Consider the following 27,557-nt stretch of genomic DNA (forward strand, 5'->3'; position numbering starts at 1 on the left):
AATGGAGAATATGAGGAAAATAATCAACATTCAAGCAGGAAAACATGTTCTAGTAGAGCACGGAAACAACATCAGGACTTTGTAAAACAGAATAATAGCTCCCCTTTCAACAACGTTTCTCAAAGAGTTGAGCTGAACACATTATTCAAAGAGAAAAATATAAGCCAATTTTCCTTGATGTTTTGAAGAGCACTATGAAAATACCTTGAAACCTTCCTCCCCTAGAGTATTTATTACAATATAATGTAATATAATTAAATGACTAGTTTATAACATTCACAACTTCCTGTTTCAACATGAAAATGTTGAAATTCTCTTCTATTCTATATCTATTTATATATAAAAAAAAATTATATATATATTTTTTTACTGCGTTAGATTAAACTGGGAAGGGTCATAGCACTTGCATATTGTTGTCCTATTGTTAGTTTAACTATTGTTCTCATTTGTACATAAAAGCGTCTGCTAAATGAATAAATGTAATGTAAGTGAAAAGTAAACTGGGTTCATCAGACCATTTAAATTCTTTAAATTCTATTTATTTTTGTGCTTTGCCACATCTGGAACATACATTTAAAACACACACACACACACACACACACACACACACACACACACATACATACACCATTTACATATTGCACGTACAGTACAATAAAACACCTTTCAGAGTCCATCAACACTAACAGCACCAGCTCACAAAAACTACACGTCCATAAAACCTCAAGTCTTTAAATTACACGACCTTCATCTGAGCATGAGAACATGTTCACCGGAGGAAAGCGGATTCAAAGACGACAATAAAACATGATGGCACCAAACAGCTTTGGTTTTCCTCTTCTTTATAACAGAGCGAAGCTAAACTGAACCGCGCGGCCTGTTTCACACACACACACACACACACACACACACACACACACACACACCGGTGTCGTGTCTGGATGGAGTGTTTCCTTTACTAATGGCCATGAGTGATTAAATCAGGGGTGAGCTGTTACTAATGGTCATTTACACAGAATGAAACCCAAACCTGATGTGGAGACACACACTGTTTAAAGAGAGTTCGTCATTTACTCAACCGAAATATCTTCTTTTGTGATCCAGCATTGGAAGGTTTGGATTAGCGTGAGGTTCGTGCATGAACTATCCCTTTAAATCATGTGGATTCAGTCCAGTTTACTGTGTTGAATGTGTTTTTTTGTATTTCATTGCATGTGGAACTTTACATGTTAATGCATTGTATTCATAATCTGCATGTTTTGAAGCAGCACATCAATGTATTTGTCTTTTTTTTTTGTTACCGTTTGTTACGTTTTTTGTTTGTAAAACCACATGCAATGAAAAACAAACAATCACTTTTTTTAGAAAGTAAACTGGTCGTGCTGATAAATGGGTTCACTATATTTTCTGTGGTAAAGATCAGTGTAAAAAAACAAACAAAAAAAATGGCACAGATTTGAAACTACTTCTCCTAAATAAATGTGAGCTGCTTATGTGAGATGTGAGAAACAGGCCTAAGAACCGCACGTTTTCAGATGAAAAAATAAATGATCACGAAACAACAAAAAAAAAAACTAAAATAAGAAAACCATATACCTTCAATGCAACACAAGTTGACTGGATACAATGCATAAACGTGGGCCTAAATGTGACGTCCGACAGGAACTTCACGACCACAGACAAAACCAACAAGCACTCAACAGCTGAACTTCAGGGATCATCGAGGCCTGAACACAACTACACACACACAACACTGACTTACATTCACATTACAGGCCCTTATGAGGGAATCTCACCAAACCTGTGAAGAAAATCTCGTGTTTTACCTCAAAATCCAAAGAAAAAAGAAAAAGAAAAGGTATTGGGCTTAAAGGCCGTTCACACCAAGAATGATATACGACTATAACGATTACTTTATTGGCGATATCGTTCTGTTTATTATAAGCGCACTGCCGTTTTGTCGTCTGTTGCTTTAAATGCTCCGGCTCTTTAAAGCAGGATGGATTCTGATTGGCTGTCTGTTGTGTATTTTTATCAAAAAGTTATGAAACTGAATCTGATGATATTGTTTCTCTGTGCAGTTATCGTTATAGTTGTGGTGTGAGCTCTGCTATTCTTCTATATTTAGAACGATTTAAGGAATTTCATCGTTATCATCCTTGGTGTGAATGGGCCTTAAATAGTCTTATTTTATCCTCTTGACTATGAGGTGAAATATGAGATTTTTATTTGACTGGTCACATAAGCGAAACTCAGTCTGAGCACCTGTCGTTTTGCGAACACATTTATCTGCGTTTGATCAGCTTACGCACAATCTGAAGGTGAAAGGCTTGTTTCCGCCATAGAATAAAAAAAGAAAGTTGGTTGCGACTTTTTATCTCACAATTCTGACTTTTTTTTCTCACAATTGCGAGTTTCAGAATTGCGTGACAAAGTCGCAATTGCGTGTTATAAAGTCAGACTTGCGAGATTTAAACTCGCAATTGCAAGAAAAAGTATGAGTTTATTTCTCGCAATGCAACTTTATATCACGCAATTCTGACCTGAAATCTCGCAATTCTGACTTTTTTTCTCACAATTGCGAGTTTCAGAATTGCGTGACAAAGTCGCAATTGCGTGTTATAAAGTCAGACTTGCAAGATATAAACTCGCGATTGCAAAAAAAAGTCAGTTTATTTCTCGCAATGCAACTTTGTCACGCAATTCTGACTTTATATCTCGCAATTCTGACTTTATATCTCGCAATTCTGACTTTTTTTCTCACAATTGCGAGTTTCAGAATTGCGTGACAAGTCGCAATTGCGTGTTTTAAAGTCAGACTTGCGAGATATAAACTCGCAATTACAAGAAAAAGTCCGTTTATTTCTCGCAATGCAACTTTATATCACGCAATTCTGACCTGAAATCTCGCAATTCTGACTTTTTTTCTCACAATTGCGAGTTTCAGAATTGCGTGACATAAAGTCGCAATTGCGTGTTATAAAGTCAGACTTGCGAGATATAAACTCGCGATTGCAAGAAAAAGTCAGTTTATTTCTTGCAATGCAACTTTAAATCATCGCAATTCTGACATTATCGCAATTAAAAAAAAAAGTTTTATTCTGTGGCGAAAACAATCTTCCATAGAAACCACTTTGATGTCAAGACCAGAGAAAAACCTGATTGTTTCAAAATAAAAGCGTGGCCTCACAAGTGTCTGTGCATATGAACGTATAAATCATTTATAGGAACAATTTGGACATTACCATACATTCACATTTACAATGAATCCAGATAAATGAGGCCTCAGATTTGGTCCCCATCCATCTGGTAGTGTGAACACAGCCGTTTATAAGAGCCCTTATACAATCCAACTCTTTTTTAAGCTCTCTGTTTTACATTGAACACAGTACGTTCACAAAGAACATATTAACATCTTGTAAAAAGTTCATCAGGAGTATCTGCATGTGTGAAAAGTGCATTCAGATACTTCTGCACAAACTTCTACAAGATATCAAAACACAATACTCAAGCATAAAACCGTCTCACGAGTTGTTGTGCATGAGCAGAAGGCAATCATGTGGGCTGACCTGATCTATAAATACAGTCAGAAACACGTCATACACCGGCGACGCGTCTAGAAATCCTGTTTACCATAGAAATCCATTCATTTCTGCAGGGAAAAAATAAGAGAAGAATACAGTACAATTTGGCTATTTTTTTAAAGGAAAGCTTGTTGATTTTTGCACTTTAAATAAAGCAAAAAAAATAAAAAAATAAACCAGATCAGTTAAAGGAATTAAAGAAACTTAAAGACAATACTTACTTACACACTATTATAATATTTTGAATTCGTTTTTATGTTCAGTTTTCATTTTGGTTTAAGTTTCAGTAATTCTGATATGTGCTTTTGTCCTTTTTATTATATTTGCTTTAAATATTTCCATATAGCTCATTTTTATTTCAGTTTTAGTAATTTTGCCACTTAGTCCAATTATATTTCACATAATTCTATTTTATTTTTATGTCAATTAACGTTAACGATTTGTTACAGTTTTCATTTTAGTTAACAATAACATCACTGAAGACAAGTGCTGTGAATACAAGCAATTCAATAACTAGATTATATGGAATTACAGCTTTCTGTTTCTGTTTTATTGTGAAATTAGGTATTTCAATTTTCATATTTCATATTTACTTATAAACATATGCAAAGCCTACTGCTGTATGTGTTCAGAAGTGATCCTGTTTATGAACTGCTTGCATTCATTGCTTGGCTTCTTTCAGCTTATTTATTTTTCGGGCAAAAAATAAATAAAATTAAGTACAAAAAACACAAATGTTTTAGTTTTTCCCACAGAAATGAATGGGCAACTATGGAAAAAAAATATTTTTTCCCCCCTACCCAACTGTATCTATGGTGTTTCACGAGTGCAGCGTCATCTGTTGTCCATCTTTATGAAGCTGCAGCCTCTCTTTCTCCACCTGGAGGCGCTCTTTCTCAATCTGCAGTCTGCCCGACTCAAACTTGAAGAACTGCAGTCTCTCTTTCTCCAGCAGGAGGCGCTCTTTCTCTAACTTCAGCCTCTCCGCCTCCAAATCCACTACCATTGGCCAAGCCAGCTTCCTGTCCTTCTCTCCGTCCAATGAGGATGACGAGGGGGCGGAGGATGACGTTGTGGGGGTGACTACAGAGGTCGATGGGGCGGGGCTTTGCTGGAGAGGCGTGTTTTGTCCAATCGCCAATCGCAATCGTTCTCTCTCCACCTGCAGACGTTCCTTCTCCAGTTGCAACCTCTCCCTCTCCACCTCGCCCTGCCGCAACCTCTCCTTCTCCACCAGGAGGCGCTCTTTCTCCACCTGCAGTCGTTCGGACTCCACCTGCAAGCGGTGTTTCTCCAGGTCCAGTCTCTGCCTCTCCAGCGCCACCAGTATACTTGTGTTCTCCCCTCCGGACAGGCCCAATCCAGCTACGCCCATCCCGCTTATGCCGCCAACTCCGAGGCCCAGGTCCCGGCCTGCAGTCGCGGGCTTTGTGGAGCTCAGCACGCCGAATTCATCGATGTGAGCGAAAACCTCAGGAACTCGCCCCTCACGGTCCATATCAGGGAGGATGGAGGGAAAACAGTCTTCGTCGTCGTCCTCACCCTCCCCACCTTCTCCAACCTCCGCTTCCAACTAAGGAGATGGAAAATTACAAACAGAAACTAAGTCAGCAGTAATTACAAGGGGATTTTAGAGAAACAAAAAGTTTAAAGGGTAACTTTTAGCCAGTTGGTATTTTAATTTAAACTCCACCTGTCGTCAATAATTGTATTCTTTAAAACTCACCTTTGATCACCAAAATTACATTTGTAAAAGCTCTTTTCTTGAAAAAATGCCTTAATGCCTTAAAATATCTTGAATGTAACTCGACACCCTTGCCTCATTTAGTATGCGTGGTTCTATGAATATGCAAATGAGCCCCGCCTCCACTCACTCTCTCAGCTCAGAGATCCACTGGTTGACGATCACACGTTGATCTGATTGGTTACAAGGTAGTTTGTGACGTCAGAAACACCAGCGATTTCAAAGCGTGTTTTTGAGACTGTCTTTGGTTCACTGCAGTTTTAAGGAGAAAACACTCAGCAATGGTGTCGACTTATGAACTTACACATGGTTTGTCTTAAAGCATATTAAAAACACCACATAGACACATAAACAACATTAAAAGCTGGATTTTCACCACAGGGGGACTTTAAAGCGATGCTACGTAACTTCTGGCCTAAAGCATAAAATTACAAGTTACTTTCAGACGATTGTTTTAGTAATTACATGAGAACGTAATTACGGTGAAGCTACAACTTGGCAAGGCTATATAGGCAAACTGAACAAAGTAATCACTGGTTTTGAGATTGTGTACATTGTTTTGAGAACCTAGTCATATGTGATGTTAGGCAAACTATGTTGATTCATGGTTTATTACGGGTGTTGTCACTTTCCCTTCTGACATTCTTTCCCTCATTTAGGGAAATGCCATGATGAACACACACAGACAAATGACGAAAATATGCAGTTTCCCTGGAAATCCGTACCGACAACTCTAAAATATGATTGATTATTATTAGAGCTGCACGATTAATCGTTAAAAGATCACAATATCAATTCAAACACCCACACAATATTATTCCTAAATGACAACAATTCGTCTGTCTATTAAACATTTAACGAGTACGATCACAGTGAACATTCAAATCGTGTGTTTGCACTGCTGCTGATCCATAGAAAGCTGTTGTTCACACACAGTCTCATTATTTCTGTCTTAAATAATACAAATTTATCTCAGAAGTAATGGGATTAAAGTTTATAGTTCGGATAAAAACACTGATGTCTATGGTAGCAAACAAAATGAAGCAAATCACTTTTTTAAAGTAACATGCCGCTTCACATAACGATTGTATTAGTTACATCGTTACACCAGTAGGTGGCGACAAGTAACTGTTAAAAAATGTATGTCATTGAATCGTTCATTCAAAAGAATCGTTCAAAAATGTTGATTCATTCAGTAATGAAACAAGTGAAGTATTTGAGTGAGTCACTGAATCATTAATTCAAAAGAATCGTTCAAAAATGTTGATTCATTCAGTAATGAAACAAGTGAAGTATTTATGAGTGAGTCATTGAATCATTCATTCAAAAGAATCATTCATTCAAAAGAATCGTTTAAAAATGTTGATTCATCCAGTAATGAAACAAGTGAAGTATTTATGAGTGAGTCACTGAATCATTCATTCAAAAGAATCGTTCAAAAATGTTGATTCGTTCAGTAATGAAACAAGTGAAGTATTTAAGAGTGAGTCATTGAATCATTCATTCAAAAGAATCGTTCAAAAATGTTGATTCATTCAGTAATGAAACAAGTGAAGTATTTAAGAGTGAGTCATTGAATCATTCATTCAAAAGAATCGTTCAAAAATGTTGATTCATTCAGTAATGAAACAAGTGAAGTATTTATGAGTGAGTCATTGACTCATTCATTCAAAAGAATCGTTTAAAAATGTTGATTCAAATGAATGAAATACTTTTAAATAGACTGCAGCAATTAACATTGTGTCTGAACATCTAGTAAATCACATGTTATTTGGTTTAGTTGTCTGTTCAGAATCGCAATCTCTATTCTAAAAAAATCATGATTCTCAATTTATACAGAATCGTGCAGCTCTAATTATTATAGGTTTACCATAGTGGTTTAGGGGAAGGCATAGACGGTTTGGAAGATTGTTTTATGATGTATTCACTCATCATGTAAATTCTGAGCAGAAAAAGTTGTATAGCTTTAAGTGGTATTTTCAGGGCATTTTAGCAAAGATAAATATCATGTCAAAATACAATAAGGTTGTCAATAATGCCAGAAAATCCCAGGCCTAATCCTCGGACGATGGCGGTCAAAAGCCTCATTCTCTCAGTGAGATCTGAGAAGTCTCTTCTGCTCACTTTGATTAAAAAAATACAATAAAAACAGTAAAATATTATTACAATGCAAAATAGCAGTTTTCTATGTGAATATATAGTGAAGTGTCATTTATTCCTGTGATCAAAGCTGAGTTTTCAGCATCATTACTCCAGTCTTCAGTGTCACATGATCCTTCAGAAATCAGTCTAATATGATGATTTGATGCTCAAGAAACATTTATGATTATTATCAATATTGAAAACAGTTTTTGTGGAAACTGTGATGCATTTTATTTCAGGATTCCTTGATGAAAAGAAAGTTCAAAAGAACAGAATTTATTTGAAATAGAATCTTTTGTTAAGTTTTAAATGTCTTTACAGTCAATTTTGATCAAATGAATGCCTCCTTGCTAAATAAAAATATTAATTCCTTAAAAAATAAATAAAATAAATCCTAACCCCAAACATTTGAACGGTAGTTTACCAAATGATGACTTTTGACCCCATGGTGTGAGGATCACTTGAACCAAAGTAGAAGAAAATCAGTCACACTTTACTTTACAGTGTCCTTGTTGCACATGTACTAAGTACCATAGTATTAACAGTAAATTATGCATAATTACATGCAACTAACCCTCAACCAAACCCTAATCCTATAGTAAGTACATGTAGTTGCTTAATATTACTTAGTACTTAAATATATAATTACACTGTAACAATGACACCTTAAAATGAAGTTTAACCGGAAATTCTGCTAAAAGCTGTGGGACGAATTAAAAAAAGCATGGATCTGTTCCCAGTACATACTCTGTAGCTGCTGGCCTCGTCGTCCTCCATTTTGACCCCAGGCGTGTGTGTGCTGGGCTCCCCGAGGTCCGTCAGGTCCTGCCAGTCGCACGACGAGTCTTTGGAAAACCCGCTGAGGTCCAGCGACTGGTCACCGCCACCCAAAGACGCTTCATTATCGGGAGACGAAGATTCAAACTCCTGCTTCAATCCAGACGCCAGCTCGGCCTGAAGCTGTTTTCGCTTCATGAGGGCTCGCCAGTCCAGGTATCGCCGCTTGACCTCGGCCGCCGTCCTCAGCTCACCCTCTCCTAGCGCGTTCACGCTGTCCGCGACCTCTTCCCACGCACGCCGCTTCAGCTCGTTGATGGCCATGTTCTGCTGCCGGGAGAACAGGATCTCACGCCGCTTGTGGATCTCGCGGATGAGAGTCTGAGTTTCCTTCACGCTGTAGTTGCTCTTCCTCTTCCTCTTCAGGTGCTTCATCTGGAGGAAGTCCATGCTGCGGGTGATTGGCTACTGAGGAATGATTGGAGACTGAAAGGTTTCTGTCAAGTTCATGATGACCCACATCTAGTGCAGGCGTCTCTAACACAGGTCTCCTACAACACACAAGACACACGCTTTTAGTTACATGCAATATTGGTAACGTCTGAAAGAATCAGACAGAACTGGACAATCATTCATGTGCACAAAAAACAAAGAGAAATGAAACCAGAACGCTTCGAGTGTGCAGATTTATACTATACCGTATTTATACTGTACTATAAACATTTGGGGTCAGTGAAAAAAGTCTCTTCTGCTCACTAAGGCTGCACTTATTTGATTAAAAAATACAATAAACACAGTAAAAATTGTGAAATATTATTACAATGCAAAATAACAGTTTTCTATGTGAATATATAGTGAAGTGTAAGTTATTCCTGTGATCAAATTACATTATTACTCCAGTCTTCAGTGTCACATGATCCTTCAGAAATCAGTATAATATGATGATTTGATGATCAAGAAACACTTATGATTATTATCAGTGTTGAAAACAGTTGTGCTGCTTCATATTTTTGTGGATTTTTTTTTTTTTTTTTTTTTGGGATGAATAAAAAAGTTTTAAATGTGATCAATTTAATGCGTTGCCGAATAAAATTATTCTTTCATTTAAAATCTGACCACAAACTTTTGAACAGTAGTGTACAGTATATCCTTTACAAGTAAAGTTTGATAAAGTATGATATTACAATGTAACAACACTAACAAAAAAATTGGTTACACTTTATGTGAAGGTGTCTTTGTTACACTGTAATTTACATTTAAATACGGAGTAATATTAATGAACAACATGTACTCACTATAGGGTTAGGGTAGGATTAGGGTTTGGTTGAGGGTTAGTTGCATGTAATTTAGTGTTATTACTACGGTAAGTACATTATGCAACAAGGACACTGTCAAATAAAGTGTTACCAAAATCGGTTACACTTTATTTTAAGGTGTCTTTGTTACTCTGTACTTTACATTTAAGTACTGAGTAATATTAAGTAACTACATGAACTTACTGTAAGGTTATGATTAGGGTTTTGTTTTGGGTTAGTTGCATGTAATTATTTATAATTTACAATTATTACTATAGTAGCTGCATGTAACGTGCAACAATGACACTGTAAAAATAAAGTGTTACAAAAACCAAAACGAAAACACCATGGTGCTATAAGGTTTTTTCCCACATATATCAGTGTATTACCATTGTATTATTATAAGCTACTAGGATTATCATGTAAATAACATGATAATTAAATATGGTAGCCATGCAGTACCTTGATACTACCATCCGATACCACAGTACAACCATAGTAAATAACTAGTAACTATGGTGTTTTTTGGTGTGTATCCATATAATGTATGATTAGCAGTATAGCATCATGCTAATAAAACATAATTTATGTAAAAAACATATACATATCAGTACGGCGGTTGTTTTTGCAGTTCAATTACTAACATGTCGCCAGAAAGGGCTTCTATAGGCACCTATACTATGATGTTTTGCACGTATGGCTCTTTGCATAAAATAAACGCCATAATACACACCACACAATACAGTGAGGGTTATTTGATTATTTATTCAAACACTCACCGGTGAAGAAAAGCATCATCCACTCCGTCCACACACACGCGTCTCGCTCCGCCTCCACAACGTTGCCGAACTGAGCCGAACACTTCCGACAACGCGCGAATCCTCTGCGCCATTGGCCAACGAGCGTCACCGCCTCTTTCCGTCAGCCAATCAAGGGAGGCGCTCACTGTTTAGCCCCGCCCATAGAATCCTCTTCCGGAATCCTGTGTGTGTGTGTTTTGGAACACATGTTCAGGGGAACCAGAGCCAGCCAGACAAATGATGCATATTGCAGAAAAGACTATATAATTATAATAGGTATTATTAATTAATATTAATGGCAATAGCAATTATTCACCGATGGTGTGAGGACCCTATTGGAATTGCTCCGTTTATAATAATGTGTATTTCTATTAGTATAGGACTATAGGACATTGACAGTCGTTGATGGACGGGGTCCGGTGGGCGTTCCGGTGCGGTTCGTGGGTACCGACCCGTTCCGAGTGGACACTGGCGGCCCGTTGCATCCAACCCGAGGAGAAGGAACGGATCGGGCAGTTCGTGTTCGCCAAAGATGCGAAATCTGCCATGGTGTGTGTGTGTGTGTGTGTGTGTGTACAACTGACTGATGCATGAGTAGACTTTTACAATTAACATCAGTGCTATAATAATAAATGTTGTAATGATAAACAATCATTATAATAATACATAATCAATGTTATAGTTTTATTTTGCCCTTTTATGTGTGGATATTACTTTTCACTTGCACTGTTGTTATTTTATGTTATTTACATTGCAGTTTCGCGTAGCACAAAAGTTCAGTTTTTGTCAAATAAGGTTACTACAATTGAAATGATAGATAGCTGGATTATAGATAGAGCGATATAATGATAGATAGATAGAGTGATAGAATGATAGATAGAGTGATAGAGCCATTGAATGAAAGAAAGATAGATAGATAGAATGAAAGAACGGTAGATAGATAGATCGAATGATAGATAGAATGATAGATAGAAGTAAGAGCGATTGAATGAAAGAAAGATAGATAGATAGATAGATAGATAGAGTGATAGATAGACAAACAGACAGACAGACAGATACATAGATAGAATGATAGATAGAGTAATAGAGCAATAGAATGAAAGAATGATAGATAGATAGAATGAAAGAACGGTAGATAGATAGATCGAATGATAGATAGAATGATAGATAGAAGTAAGAGCGATTGAATGAAAGAAAGATAGATAGATAGAGTGATAGATAGAGTAATAGAGCGAAAGAATGATAGATAGATAGATTGATTGATAGATAGATAGAACAATAGAATGAAAGAACGGTAGATAGAACGATAGATAGATAGAATGATAGATAGTTATAGAGCGATTGAATGAAAGAAAGATAGATAGATAGATAGATAGATAGATAGACATAGATATACAGATATATAGATAGAATGATATATAGAGTAATAGAGCGATAGACTGAAAGAAAGATAGATAGATAGAACAATAGATAGATAGAGTGATAGAGCGATAGAATGAAAGAATGATAGATAGATGGATAGAACGATAGATAGAGTAATAGAGCAATTGAATGAAAGAAAGATAGATAGATAGTGATAGATAGATAGATATCTAGATAGATAGAGATTGATAGATTGATAGATAGACAGATATATAGATAGATAGATAGAATGATAGAGTAATAGAGCGATAGAATGAAAGAAATATAGATAGATAGATAGATAGATAGCTGGATAGATAGATAGAGTAATAGAGCGATAGAATGAAAGATAGATAGATAGATAGATAGATAGATAGATAGATAGATAGCTGGATAGATAGATAGATAGATAGAGTAATAGAGCGATAGAATGAAAGATAGAGTGATAGATAGATAGATAGATAGATAGATAGAGCGATAGAATGAAAGATAGATAGATAGATAGATAGATAGATAGATAGATAGATAGAGTAATAGAGCGATATAATGAAAGATAGAGTGATAGATAGACAGATAGATAGATAGATAGATAGATAGATAGATAGATAGATAGATAGATAGATAGATAGATAGATAGATAAAGTAATAGAGCGATAGAATGAAAGATAGATAGATAGATAGAGTAATAGAGCGATAGAATGAAAGATAGAGTGATAGATAGATAGATAGATAGATAGATAGACAGATAGATAGATAGATAGATAGATAGATATATAGATAGAGTAATAGAGCGATAGAATGAAAGATAGATAGATAGATAGATAAAGTAATAGAGCGATAGAATGAAAGATAGATAGATAGATAGATAGATTTACATGTTATTTACCCATCTGTGATTTTAGATATTTGTAGATATTTTATAACTTTTGCATTGATTTTCATTAATTCGTGTGTGTGTGTGTGTGTGTGTGTGTGTGTGTGTGTGTGTGTGTGTGTGTGTGTGTGTGTGTGTGTGTTTCTTACACCAGGCCGGTCGTCTGTTGATCAGAAAGCTGGTTTGTGAGAAGATGGGTTTAGCCTGGGACGGGTTTCTCCTGGACAGAACCGCGCGGGGGAAACCGTACCTGTCCCGGCCCTCGTCCTCCCTCTGGAGCTTCAACGTGTCCCATCAGGGAGACTACGCTGTGCTGGGAGCAGAACCGGGACGCCAGGTGGGCATCGACCTGATGAAGACCAGCAGACCAGGTCAACTCTCACGCTCTATTCAGCAGATCACATCCAATTCAGTTCAATTCACATTTAATTCTACAGCACTTTTCACAACACACATCATTTCACACCAGCTTTACAGAAAGAGCACGAGTCCACATTACAGTTTAGAGTCTGTTATCAGAGGAAACTGTCTAAATGTTTCAGACATGTACATGTACAAAATCACAGTTAGCGAGAAAGCTATTAATTTAAACAATGTAATGCAGAAACAATGAGCTCACTGAAGTAATGAACACTTGTTTGTTAACGAATGATTACTACATTTAGAAAAATGTAGCATTGGTGCGTGTTGACTCAGCGTTTCATCAGGAATACACAGGCAACATTTCACAGTGATGTCCAGCTGACTCCACATCTGGCCTGTACCATGAAGCCGGTTTAGCTGGATAGCCAGATATGTTTCAGCTTAGCTTGCGCCAACCCTGGGTTTTAGGCACCATGAAAGTGGCTTGTCTTTTAGCAGTAGTTACTCACACTCCACGGCTAACCTGGTCCGGGACAGCTGATGTTCCAGGTAAGAGATCTCAAACCGATCTTGGACCAATCGGCTGTGAGCAAAGTGTCACATGTGTGATGCGATAAAGTCACTCCACCTGTTCCTACTCCAAATTAAAGGTCACTACATAGCAAATGATTTTTAAAGACAAAATCGTCTGGCTTTTAGTAACGCTTATTTAGAATAAAAAATTCGTATGATTATTTATGTAATTATTAATCGATCACACACATACAATTTTAGTTTATCGATTATTATCACGCACAGTTTAAATATATAAAGGTAATATAAATACGCTTTAGAATCAATAGATAAAGCTATAAAATGACTACATGTGAGCTTATCAACTGTACAAACTAACTTCACAACTTTCACTTGCACTTTTTCTTGTAGTTGTTGTGTTTCACAGACAGCTGTTTTCTTCTTGCTGTGTAAATTAGTTTAAATTCTTAATATTTTTCAATCTCGTACTATCCTGCAGAAGAGAGAAGTGAATCGCGCCGCTTCTCTCGCGAGAAATGAATCGCAGTGTCGCTCTTTCTCAGCGTGTGATTGGCTGTTCGCTGCTGATGTCACACCTAAACTCAGGATCAAAGCCTGAGTTGACAGAGACAGTTGATGATCATGGTACCAACAAAGCCTGGTTGGATTGGTTTGGTTTTGTCAAGTTTATTTATATAACACATTTCATACACTATGGCGATTCAAAGTGCTTTTCATAGAAATAAATAAAAATAATCACAAAATAAAAGCAAGGAAAATTAAAAGTCAACTCGAAACTAATCCTGTAATCCTGAGTTTGTTCAACTACCATCACGGTACAGGCCCCTTATCCTGTACCAACCAATCCAACACAAGAGACACTGCAGTTCCACCGGCGGCCACCAGGTGTCGCTCTCTACCTGTGCTGGAGTGAGGCTGTGAGAGGAGCAAGCTTTACCTCATTCCTGGCTCTACTGTAGAATATGAATCTGCATTAGCTCTTAGACAATCATGTTTCCAAGCAGAACATGATTATTGAAGTTGCTCTTTTGAAATAATAAGTTTGATCTGATTATTAAACCACTGATTTGTCTCGATCTGTTGACGCAATACAAATGTTTAATGTGAGAAACTATAACATCCTTAACTCAAAACTCCCTCCACATTTATGAACTATATCGCAAACATAACTCAATTATGACATCACGGCTATGAGCTCATTAGCATATGATCACGCACATTTTCACATCAACAGTCAGTCAATCATTACAGAGCTGGATTATTCATAAAGCTGGTAAAACCAGAGCGGCTGCTGTCGGTCTTATGATTTCTAATAAAATCTCTGACGTAGAGCTCAGAGGTGAACAGTTGTAGCTTTAAGGTGTGTTACGTGTGTGTTGATCAGGCAGTGGCTCCACGCAGGAGTTTTTCCGCATCATGAATCGCCAGTTCACGGATCTGGAGTGGAAGAACATCCGGACGGCCGGCTCCGACTGGGACCAACTGGACATGTTTTATAGGCACTGGGTAACTATAGCAACTGCTGCTTCCTGCACCATCATCATCATCATCACCTCCAGGCAACGAGACCCCACCCCCTCACACACACACACACACACACACACACACACACACACACACACATCTATGAGCATATCACAGCGCGAGAGAAATTGTACTGGATGAAACTGTTCCAATTCTGATCACTGTTTCCATGGCAATGTGATCTCATCACTTCAGCATGACTCAGTTGTGCCAGTCTGTGGTCATTTGAGGACTCTTACACACACACACACACACACACACACACACACACACACACACACACATATATACTCATACTCACACCCACACACATATACTCATACTCACACACACACATATACTCATACTCACACACATATACTCATACTCACACCCACACACACACACACACACACACACATATACTCACACCCACACCCACACACACACACATATACTCACACCCACACACACGTACTCACACCCACACACACACACAAACACATATACTCACACTCATACACACACACACACATATATACTCATACTCACACCCACACATATATACTCATACTCACACCCACACACACATATACTCTCAGACACACATATACTCTCAGACAAACACACATATACTCACACACGCACACACACATACTCTCACACACATACACACACACACACACACACACATACTCACACCCACACACACATATATACTCATACTCACACCCACACACACACATACACACACACACACACACACATATACTCTCACACAAACACACACACACTCTCACACACATACTCATATTCACACCCACACACATATACTCATACTCACACACACACACACACACACACTCATACTCACACATATACTCATACTCACACCCACACACATATACTCATACTCACACACATATACTCTCACACAAACACACACACAGTCCCACACACACACACTCACCCACACACACAGACACACTCACTCACACACACACACACACACTTACTGGTATCAATTTAATGTGTTGAGGTGAGAATGTGGTCAGGAAATATATATTTACTGTATACACACAATTTACTGTTTTTCCTTGCGTTTCCTTCCTGATCCCCTGTGATTGGTCGGTTTCTCTGGCGTCGAGGCGCTGAAGGAGAGCTTCATCAAAGCCATTGGCACAGGACTGGGCTTCGACCTGCAGAGGGTGGAGTTTCACGTCTCGCCCAATCAGATGCGAGAGGGGCAAGTGTACCGGCAGACACGAATGTTCCTGGATAACGAGGAGGAGGACTGGATATTTGAGGTGTTTGTTCAAGAGTTTCATTCCTATTATGCCCTTTCAAGAAGTCTTGATTTTGTTTTTGGGGTGTACGAGAATATGCTTAATAGTTTAAAAAACACATTATTTTTCACATATTTTACATTATCACTAGCCTGGTTCTACCAGACTCTCGTACATTTCATTTGTACAGAGAGTCTGGCCTCTCTCCATTGACAAGCGTTAACTTCCTTGAAGGCGGGAACTCTGATGAAGTTTAAAACTATTGGATCTGCCCAGAGTCACTCTGGATCTGCCATAACCAATCGCTAACCTTTGGTCGTGACGTAACCCTACAACTCAAACTAGCGCACGACCTCAGTGTCATCGTTCTCAGCCACTCCCTCTGTTCGCTGATTGGACTGGTTAAAAATGATCGGAGAAAACCAAAGAATACACCACAATCCCAGACAGAGTACTGAAGGGAAATCAAACTGAGCGGAAGTACGCAGGAGGCCACATCATCACAGCTCCTCTCTCCCCAGTCTAGTTGAACGCATGCTTTTCAAACGCCCCTCCTTCTGAAAATGAAATGTTGTGTTGTGATTGGCTGCGCTCAGCGCGTGTTCAGGAAATGTCCCGCCCCTTCATTACCGCGAGCTCTACTTTAGCATAAATATTAACAATGGTGTCAATTTTAAACCAGTTCAAGCCTGATTCAGACTTAACAATGTTAACAAACAAGAGGATCGTCCAGAACGGATTTAATTTAATGTTCCTGAGAGGCGGCGAACAGTCTTACAAAAGCCCCAGCAAACACTACATCACTAAATCCAGAAGAACTGCGGGAACTCCTGCAAAGCTCCCTGAAAAACTATGCGCAAGTGTACCTGGACAAAAGCCGTTTTAAACGCAAAGGGTCGTTACACCATATATTGATTTGAATTAGTTAATAGAAGTTAAATCATAAATAAATTCAATTTGTGATTTTATTTTTGAAAGCATTCTCACTTTACAGCATTTTAACACGAGTGCCAGTGCTTTTCACAGTACTGTAGCTTTGCAGGAAGGTTTCTTCAAGCGTCTCGGAGACGTTCCCGCAGTTCTTCTGGATTTAGTCTGTCTCAGTTTCTTCATGTAATCACAGACGGACTCGATGATGGTGAGATCAGATCATACCGGCTGTTGTCAGACTCCTCGTGCATACACAAATCTCACTGGATTATTACAATTAATGGCAAAAAGAATGTTTGGAAATGTAAACTGATATTTCCTACTGACACACTACAGCAAAAGATATAAATAACTGACTTAAAACGGGGGGGCTAACATGCCTGAGACTTTTGCATAGTACTGTATATCAAAATATATAATACAGTAAAATCAGTAATTTTCTGAAATAGTTTTACAATTTAAAAAACAGTTCTATGTGTGAATATATAGTAAAATGTTATTCTTGTGATTAAATCAGAATTTCCAGCATCATTACTCCAGTCTTCAGTGTCACATGATCCTTCAGAAATCACTATAATATGATGATCAATAAACATTTATGATTATTATCAGTGTTGAAAACAGTTGCTTTATATTTCTGTGGAAGGATTTTTTGATGAATAGAATGTTCAAAAGAACGGCATTTGTTTGAAATAGAATCTTTTGTGACATTTTATTTTGGATTCAACGTGGACCAGATATGGGCCGGATCTGGGCCAACACTATGTTGCAGTCTGGGTTTAAACATATAAACACAAACACACATATATATATATATATATATATATATATATAAAGTATATATACTGTACAGTATATATCTTGCCTAGGCCTATATGTAATACAATTTAATGGTTGGAAGTTAAAAGTTAAAAAGTTAAAAAAGCGTAAAAACTCGTCCTGTTTTTCAGGAGAGTTTATTGGACAAAGATCATCACGTCGCTGTGGCGCTGGGAAAACCAGACATCAACGCGTCTAAAGTGAGTTTACAGATATTACACAACTGTAGAGGTCAGCGCAGCTCGTGACGTCATACTTCTTTGTTTTATAGGAGGATGGTGGAAGTGTGTGTGAAGCTCCGCCCCTTTTGTTCACACACTTGAGTTTCAGTGATCTGGTGTCTGGAGCCACGCCCCTAACCGAGGAAGACCCCGCCCACTGGGAGAGATTTCACCGCAAAAAGGAAGCGCCTTCAAGGCAAAGTGAACAGCAGTGACCCTTGAATGCAAATATATGTAAATAAAGTATATGTTTATATATTCCCTGTTCTTTCAGGGTCGTTTCTGTTCTGTAAGGGCTTTTGAACACTTTAACTTTATTACTTAAGCCAACTTATGACTTTGTTTTCATATTTTAACCATCTTTTGAAATGTCAATGTCAAACTGATTTGTTTAGGGAGACGCAAACCAAATACTGAAGCACATCTATTGATAATACTTGCTGCTGTTTTCCCTCCAAAATGATGTCATTTCCTGGAGGATGATGTCATGAAGGAACTGTTAATGGGATGAAACTTTACTTATCCAGTATATGACACATCTGATGGGAACATGAAAACGCACTGCATAATATAAATGAACCATTTATGTAAGAGATGAGTTTATTTTCCCAACCTACACCTCCAAATGTCTCTCTCTTTCTCTCTCGTTCCCTCCATCTGCCACGTCTATTTTTACCCGCAGACATTCAGCAGGCCATTAGGACTGTGCGTTTGGAGGGTCCTGCTTTTAACAAATCGGACACAGGTATGCATTTCCGCTCCTGTTTTTGCTCGCGTGTTGTTAACTGCAGGACTGCGTTTCATTTGTCCGGTAAAGCCCCGCCCCTCGCGCTTGATTGACAGGAGCTTCAGCCACTCAGAGCACGAGCTACTGAGCCTGTCCAAACACACGCAGGAGAGTTTAAAACAGCGAAGTCAATTACAGCCGAAGCAGAACGGTCAAGGATGAACTAATGGAAAACGCAGATGGGATCTTTTTTAGATTAAACTTTACGCTGATGTAATTACATTTTCTCCAAAGGAGGAAAGATATGGAAATTGGAAATTTGAACATAAATGAGATTCTATAATGCCATTTAAGGCAATGCTTCACAATACGATTTATACTTGTCAACATTAGTTAAGTACGTTTAACAAAGATGAATAAACGCTGTAGAATTCTAAATTTTTACATTCAAAAGCTCAATGCACTGTGAACTAACATGAACAAAAAATGAACAATTTGTATTTTTATTAACTACCATTAACAAAAGTTAACAAACGTGGAAATATATTGCTCATAGTTAGGTTATGGTTACTAGTGAATTAACTAAAGTTTATGAACGAGATCTAATTGTAAATTGAATAATGCAATCTAATTAAAGTCTGCTGCACATAATTAGCAATTTTCTTGAAGATGTCCATAAACCAGACAGAATTTTTTTTTAACATGATACGATATCGTATAAATAAATTCTCAATTTTGTTTTTGATTGTTTATGCTGTGTAATGTATATATTTATATATACTTATTGAGAGATTGTATATAATATATAATAAATAATTTATAAATGATATGTAATAATACATAACATATATATATATATATATATACAGTGTTTACACACACATATATATACTATATATGTATATATATATATAGACTCAGTATATATATATATATATATATATATATATATATATATAATAAAAACTAAGAGATATATATAAGACAAGGAATATTATGCTGATTTTACCACAGTTGCCTGTGTTTTATTGGCTTGACATGAAGCATATTGGTGATGTTTAATGTTCAATATATTATTACATTAATGAATAGTATTTTTAATTAATAGTAGCCTAGGTGTTCTGAGGTGTTGCTAGATCGTAATGTAGTTTGACTTTAAGCTAAATACAGTGCATGCAGATTGGCTGTTTTACAACTACAAACATTGCTCATCCAATATGCAATAAGTAGGCCTATATGTTTAATAGTCAAATATAGCATAAGACAGTCCAATACGATGCTGAAACATGCATGTGTGTGCAGTGGACTTCCTTATTCTCCTGAAATCTATATATCTGACTATATCTATATATGTTCTCCTGAACACATCAGCCAAACGTTTCCTAAATCACTCGCTCATAAAACGGGAGAGCGAGCGAGAGCGGCGATAGAGAGAACAGCTCTTCTACTGGGAGTATTTCTGTTAAAGATTTATCACAGTCTTGAGTAAATCAGCATTGAAGGAGTGAGATGCATTAGTGTGTGTGTGTGTGTGTCTGTTTTCTGTCTGTCTGATGGAAAGTATTTCCAAATGTTAAAGGTTAAAACAACAGTATCAGTGTCCCGTGAGAACGAAACTCTCAGCGGGTTTGTTCTCTTCAGAAGGTCACGAGACAAAGAGCAACTAGAGTCTGTGATTTACTTGCTGGCTCGAACGGTGAACGTGTTCTGAACGAGGCCGGATTTCTGTTTGGTTTCTGTCGTTGTGGACTCAGGTGCTCTGACTTCACACACACACACACACACACACACACACACACACACACACACACACAGCTTAACTGGGTCACTCACTGCCACCTCTTCTCCCGGACTCCTCCTGATTGACTGTGTTAATCACGATCCCTGATTCTCCTGCCGTCGAGTGACGGAGGCCCTGCGGGAGTTCAGACATGCAGAAACACACACACTGAAGAACAGTTACAGCACACACTTCAGCAGAGCAGAGGGAATACAGCACCATTACACAGAATGATCAAATGATAGATGGATGGATAGATGAGTGGATATAGAGATGGATGGATGGATGGATGGATGGATGGATGATGAACGGATGGAGAGATAAAAAGATGGATGGATGGATGGATGGATGGATATAGAGATGGATGGATGGATGGATGGATGAATGGATGGAACGATAGATAGATAGGTAAATAGATATGTAGATAGATAGATAGATAGATAGATAGATAGATAGATAGATAGATGGAACAATGGATGAATAGAATGATATATGGATGGATGGATGGATGGATGGATGGATGGAACGATATATGGATGGATGGATGGGCCTGTAAAGCTGAATTCCAGAGCATAAAATATTGTTTCATCAGTCTGGTGTGTGTGAGCTGATTTTCTCACCCATCCTCCTCTATGACACACTCTCTCCCCCGTCACCATGGTAACCATCCCGCACAGCCAACTTTGCCATGGCAACAAGAACACGTGTGATACAGGCAGTCATCTGAGTTAATCTAATCAACATCACTGTCTGAGCAGAGAGAGCGAGAGAGAGAGAGAATTAGCATCTGGATTATGATGTTTCTGCATGTTTCCGAAACGTCCCATCAGAGACGAATCACACACTTCTGCTCCAGCTGGGCCAAACACTGCAGGTCATGTGACATGATCAGTCAGGTTTACCATCTAAAGATTCATTATTCATCCACGTTTAGCTTATAGTTTCCAACGACTCAATGTGTGGCATTACAAGCTTCTATTCTATTCTAAGATTTGAAAATTTGACAATGTCTGTGTGTGTGTGTGTGTGTGTGTGTGTGTGTGTGTGTGTGTGTGTGTACGTACACTAAAAATTGAGGAATATTTAATCTTTTTTTGTGTAAGTGAGAAGAGTAAATGCACACTCAAATTTAGTCTAGAACTACAATAACCATCATGTTTACACACACACACACACACACACACACAGCGCCTCTGCACTTCTGTCAGTCAATAAATGGGAAAACAAAGTAACTTGCGTTACTTATTTAAAAAAGTAACTCAGATATTTTGTTCTAAAATTTTAAAAGTAAAGCGTTACTTTAGTTACTTGAAAAAGTAATCCAATTACATAACTCAAGTTACTTGTAATGCGTTACACACGACACTGGTAAACATAACATCCCAGACTGAATCATGTTTCATGTCTCTTGATGCTGGTTATTTTTTACCTGTTTGTGAACAGGATCCCTGTTGCCATAGTGACAGTCGAGCCTTTTTGAAGTGTCACAATGAGTGTCTCTTCCCATCAGAGTAAATCCCAAAACATCACAATGTGCAGCGTCACCGTAGCGACGAGGAACGACACCACGGTAACAAAGAATACTGTAGGCTAAAGCAGATTGTCCCACATTTTCACATACTCGAAGAGTGAAAGAAGAGAAAATGAAAAGTTTATTCAGAGAATGAATAACATAAAAAATTTTTGCAGTTAAGTTCTATTTTAAGTCAGCATTGTAATATGGATGGATGGACGGATGGATGGATGGATGGACGGATGGATAGATAGATAGATAGATAGATAGATAGATAGATAGATAGATAGATAGATAGATAGATAGATAGATAGATAGATAGATAGATAGATAGAGCTCAACACTATCACGGCATCATTCAAAGTTTGGGGTCAGTTTTGCATATTTTTGAGAGAAATTAATAGTTTTTTATTCAGTAGGGATGCATTAAATGGATCAAAAGTGACAGTAAAGATATTTATATTACGAAAGATTTTGATTTCAAATAAATATACTTTAAACTATTTTCATCAATTAATAAATTGTTCATTTACAGAATAGTCTATTATGTATGACGGATAGTATGCGAATTGGGACGCTGCATAAAACACACTTCTCAATCTCAAGTAAATGTATCTTGATTTAAGAATTTTTAGATATGTGTGTAGGCTACTGGAAAACAAGACAAAACACTGAGTAAAAAAAAAAAAAAATCTCTTTTTCCAGTGTGCAATGAAATGAGAGTGGATGTGTTAAGGAGTTTTACTGGATCTCCGCTTTGCGCGGCTGGTTTGCGTCAGACAGTTTTAATCTCCCACAGTTTTCCTTTAAAACTCTTCCTTCTTCACACACACACACACACACACACACACAGAGAGAGAGAAAGGTCAGTGTTTTTGACGGTCAGTACAGTAGACGGAGCAGCAGGTCCCTGTCGCACTATCACCTTTTCCTGAGGCGTTGGGCTTTTCCTCACACACACACACACACACACACACACATACACACAGTCACGCTTTCAGAAGACGTGGACACTCCAGAGTCTCCCTCGCCTTTTAGCACCATTCTTCTTCCGAGATAGAAAAAGAGATGGAGAGAGAAATAGGGGCCTCGTAAATGTATGTTCTTTAAGAGCCGATGTGCCTGAGAGCTTGTTATGTGTGTGTGTGTGAGTGTGTGTGTGTGTGCGCGCGCGCGCGCGCGTCTAGGGAATCTATGTCTCATTTTTGACAGGAAGCCTTTAATCCAGTAGCCTAATTCATTTTATTTCCTCCGCCATAACCCTGAGGGAGATCCACCGCTACATTCAACACGTCTCTCATCTTTCTCAGGGATGAAAATAGTTCAGTCAGAATTCGGAGCATCAGGCATGTGAACGTTTGCTGTGTGTACGTGTGTGTGTGTGTGTGTGTTCTGACACTCTGACCGAATGCTTTATTGCTTTAGCTGGATATTTGACTTTCAGTTCATTCCCATGAGAGTTTCAGGATAGAAGCAACATGGGAAAATATGATAGAGCGGGATTTTGTATATAGGCTATTTTTACAGTCACGTATTATCGGTAAACTGTATATAAAAAGTAAACAACCGCGGCAGCTGTTCCACTTTACCGTAAAATATAAAAAGAAAGTGCACACAGTGTCATGCAAACAAATACAAAACACTATCATAATGATGACACTAAAATAATGCAATAAACATTCATTTAACGGCATAAGATGTCGCATAAAACCCCAATGTAGGACATGTTATTGAAATAAGAAAAAGTTATTTCAAAGAAAATATGAGCTCTGGAGAATTCTGGGAATGTCAATTCACATTTTTTCACTGAAAATTAAAAGATGATTTGTTATTTTTTTTCTCCCAAAAACTGTACCTTTAACAGTAGGTTCTATTTTACTGTAAAATTACAAGAAATATCTCAGTAGATCTATTACAGTTTTTTTTCACCGTATAGACTTACCGTTAACCAGTTAACAGGTTTTTACCATGGCATTTTTAGTCTTTTAAGATGGATTATGATCACTTTTACACTTATAATCAACCTGAGGGTTAGTGGTAAGTATTAAACTTTGGTGCATAACTTGCACCACCTAGTGATGAACTACAATACCCTAGCAACCGCATAGCAACGTGCTAAATATCACTCAGAACGCCTTAGAAACATTGTGCACTTTTACACTGACGAACTCGCAAACTCTTCAGAAAATATAAAGCTTTCAGTGGTTGATAAAAGTTTTGTGTTACCGCTGACAGAAGCAGTAACTTGGTGTAGTTTCTCATAAATATAAATGTCAGTATTACACAAACAAGACACATGACGTTCCTCGTTTAATCACCGGCTCAAACACACACACTGCCATGTCTGTAATTATGCGCCTTAATTCGATTGGCTGAATGTGATGATGTCAGAATGAATGAGTAATGAGCTGATTACTGTGGTAATGTTATTATGGGAAGAGGAATACGACATAATTACTTTATTCTATGGCAGAACATGCCACGCTGTTCTAGAACATGGCAGAACATTCTAAACCCCAGACAGAGTTCTGTCAGAAACTACATCATCATCACACACCTATTTACTTATGTTGTTTTCCAATAAAGTTTATTAAAGGGGTGGTTGATTATGATTTCACTTTTCTAACTTTAGTTAGTGTGTAATGTTGCTGTTTGAGCATAAACAACATCTGCAAAGTTACGACGCTCAAAGTTCAGAGCAAAGGGAGATATTTGCTTTTAAAGAAATCACTTTTTAAGGACTACAACAAACGGCTGGTAGAGACTACACCACATTCCTCCCGGGTTAGTGACATCACCAACCCTAGAATTTACATAAACCCCGCCCCCTGAACACGATTTATAGATTATCAAGACATCAATGACTAGAAGATAACTACACATCAGCTACATAAATTCACCAACTAACCATTCAGAAATGTCCTGTTGCTTCTACATGTTGTCACTTCTTCTTGAGTCTCTCATAAAAGACTAAAATATTTTGAGATTTTCAGTGCGTGTGTGTGTGAGGTAAAAGGACACGAGCTCTTGAAGCTCCGCCCCCTGTGCCGGGAGCAGCAGCTCATTTGCATTTAAAGGAACAGACACAAAAACGGTGCGTTTTTGCTCACCCTCAAAAAGTGACAACTTTAACATGCTATATAAAAATATCTGTGGGGTATTTTGAGCTAAAACTTCACACACACACTCTGGGGACATCAGAGACTTATTTTACATCTTGTGAAAATGGCATTATACCCCCCCTTTAAAGTAAATACAACTTTTTGAATCATATGCAATCATATGCATTTTCTGTAAAGCTACTTTGAAACCGATGTGTATTGTGAAAAGCGCTATACAAATATTGAATTGAATAAGAATACATATACATTCTGGCAAATGTAATAGTATAATAATATTTCAACAATATACAATTAATCAAACAAAAAGTAATCAATATAATAAGTAATCAAAAAGTTAACAAGTATAAATGATTTTTTTTTAATTGAAAAGTTTGATTTATGCAATTATAATCTGTTCATCAAATGTATTATATTTGTATGGCATTTTTAGCATTTTTCAGCTTGGGAAATGTTCAGCTACTTTGCTCTGGAAGTATGGATGTGTTACAAACTCATCTGTGTTTCAGAAGCTGCTAGAAAGGCAAGTCTCAACAAGCATCCATCAAAACCATAGCATTGAATTCATTTCCTCAAACACTCTTAACCATGATTCAGAAGATCTTAAAAACTGCTGTAACTCATGTCTCCATATTTGACTTTTTTTTTAACTATTGTTCTCCCATTTCGTCTGTGTGTGAGTTTTGCAAGTATATTTAACCAACGAAAAGTGTTAAAAAGAGCTTGTGACTAAACCGTGTAACTCCATTGGCTCTTCAAACTGTCAGTCAAATCTCATAACTCCTCCCCTCCTCAATCTGAAACAAAGTGCTGCACACATTTTGGAGCGTCTCTGCTTGTTTGCAATTCAAAGGTAAATAAAGATCTTTGTTTGAATTAGTACAGATATTTCTTTGCTCAAGAAGCACTATTAAAGGCTAATGTTTTATGTATTTGAGGAGCGGAGAAGAGCTTCTTAGTGTAGCATTTGTCATTGAGTCACAGCCAAAACGGTCTTAAAAAGCCTGTGTGAAGCACTTCATCTTTAATAACATGAGATTTTGAAGACATGACGTAAAAACACCCACGGCTACAGCTACAATAAACTTTATAACCTGATGAAAACAAAACAAAAATGTCTCTTCTCTATCTCATAATGTGAGACAAATCCGTCCATATCCATCCAATCAGTGAAATTAAGTCGAGTGCTACATTTTTATCATTGAATATCCAGTTCATCATGCTAATTTTCTCCATCATCTAATGTAAACTGCGCACATACACGTTTTCCATCTCCTGTTCAATTTCAATCAGTGTTAACTGTCAAAATGGGCGTGGCCGCTCAATCTTTACCACGATTGGGCGTTTCCTGTGTGGGTGTGGCCAATATTGGGCAGTATTTTATTGTAACAGGACACGCCCACCTCTCACCTCTTGGCCTGAGTCAACACAATCTCAGTCAGTCACTCACTGGCATTCGCAGGAGAATTCAGATCATCACTGTCTTACTCATTAAGATTTTGCATATGCAAAGATAAATCTTCTCTGCCCATCTGTAACTCACACCCAGCTCATCTGGCTAATGCGACTGTCCAAAACCACATGCATGCAAATCACGCCACTAATCAACACAAAAACGAGAGACGTTTGTTCCTGTCAGACTGTAGATCACTGGATGCAATCGAAAATAATCAAATAAATTAACTCTATGATCTCTAAGTGTGTTGTCATGCTAATGTTAAATCACACACTGCAAAAAATAAAATAAAATTCTTACATAGTATTTTTGTCTTGTTTCCAGTCCAAATATCTACAAATTCTTAAATCAAGAAGCATTTACTAGATAAGTCCCTTTTTCTATTTCTTTTTTTGGACTGACTTTAAAACAGACATGACAAAAAAATTAAACAGATTGTCTTAATTTAGAACCTCATGACATTTTACTTTGTTTTCAAAACCCATATTTTTCTGAAAAACAAAATGATTTTGGCGAAGTTTTATATTCACAAGACAAAAATAACTCAAAAGAAACCCTCCTATATTGCCTTTTATAACACTGATCTCACAATACACTTGAGATCACAAAACAAAAAGCTTATAAAAACAATACAAATATTAAAGCTTTTCAAATACATATAACTGCCCTGATATTATCAACTTTTATTT

General features: G+C 37.5%; 2 protein-coding genes across 4 annotated transcripts; one reads left to right on the plus strand and one right to left on the minus strand.

Moving 5' to 3' along the window:
* Nucleotides 1-530: 530 nt before the first annotated feature.
* On the minus strand, nt 531-10,394 carry msantd4 (Myb/SANT-like DNA-binding domain containing 4 with coiled-coils). Of its 2 annotated transcripts, none has more exons than XM_084418396.1 (3): nt 10,322-10,394; nt 8,218-8,798; nt 531-5,157 (listed from the first exon to the last, which is right to left on the minus strand). In XM_084418396.1, the coding sequence occupies exons 2-3, from the start codon at nt 8,695-8,697 to the stop codon at nt 4,405-4,407; spliced, it is 1,233 nt and encodes a 410-aa protein (XP_084274522.1). In that variant the 5' UTR covers nt 8,698-8,798; nt 10,322-10,394; the 3' UTR covers nt 531-4,404. The 2 variants fall into 2 exon arrangements, with proteins under 2 accessions (XP_084274522.1, XP_084274523.1); XM_084418397.1 differs by having other exon boundaries at nt 8,218-8,715; nt 10,322-10,353.
* A 124-nt stretch (nt 10,395-10,518) lies between these two features.
* On the plus strand, nt 10,519-19,650 carry aasdhppt (aminoadipate-semialdehyde dehydrogenase-phosphopantetheinyl transferase). Of its 2 annotated transcripts, none has more exons than XM_084418560.1 (7): nt 10,519-10,618; nt 10,718-10,891; nt 12,772-12,988; nt 14,899-15,020; nt 16,166-16,324; nt 18,184-18,252; nt 18,324-19,650. In XM_084418560.1, exons 2-7 carry the CDS (start codon nt 10,748-10,750, stop codon nt 18,486-18,488), a joined length of 876 nt encoding a protein of 291 aa, XP_084274686.1. In that variant the 5' UTR covers nt 10,519-10,618; nt 10,718-10,747; the 3' UTR covers nt 18,489-19,650. The 2 variants fall into 2 exon arrangements, with proteins under 2 accessions (XP_084274686.1, XP_084274687.1); XM_084418561.1 differs by having other exon boundaries at nt 10,532-10,618; nt 10,723-10,891; nt 18,324-18,771.
* The last annotated feature ends 7,907 nt before the right edge of the window (nt 19,651-27,557 follow it).

Source organism: Rutilus rutilus (genome assembly GCF_951802725.1).
Source record: "Rutilus rutilus genome assembly, chromosome: 9".
Classification (NCBI taxonomy): domain Eukaryota; kingdom Metazoa; phylum Chordata; class Actinopteri; order Cypriniformes; family Leuciscidae; genus Rutilus; species Rutilus rutilus.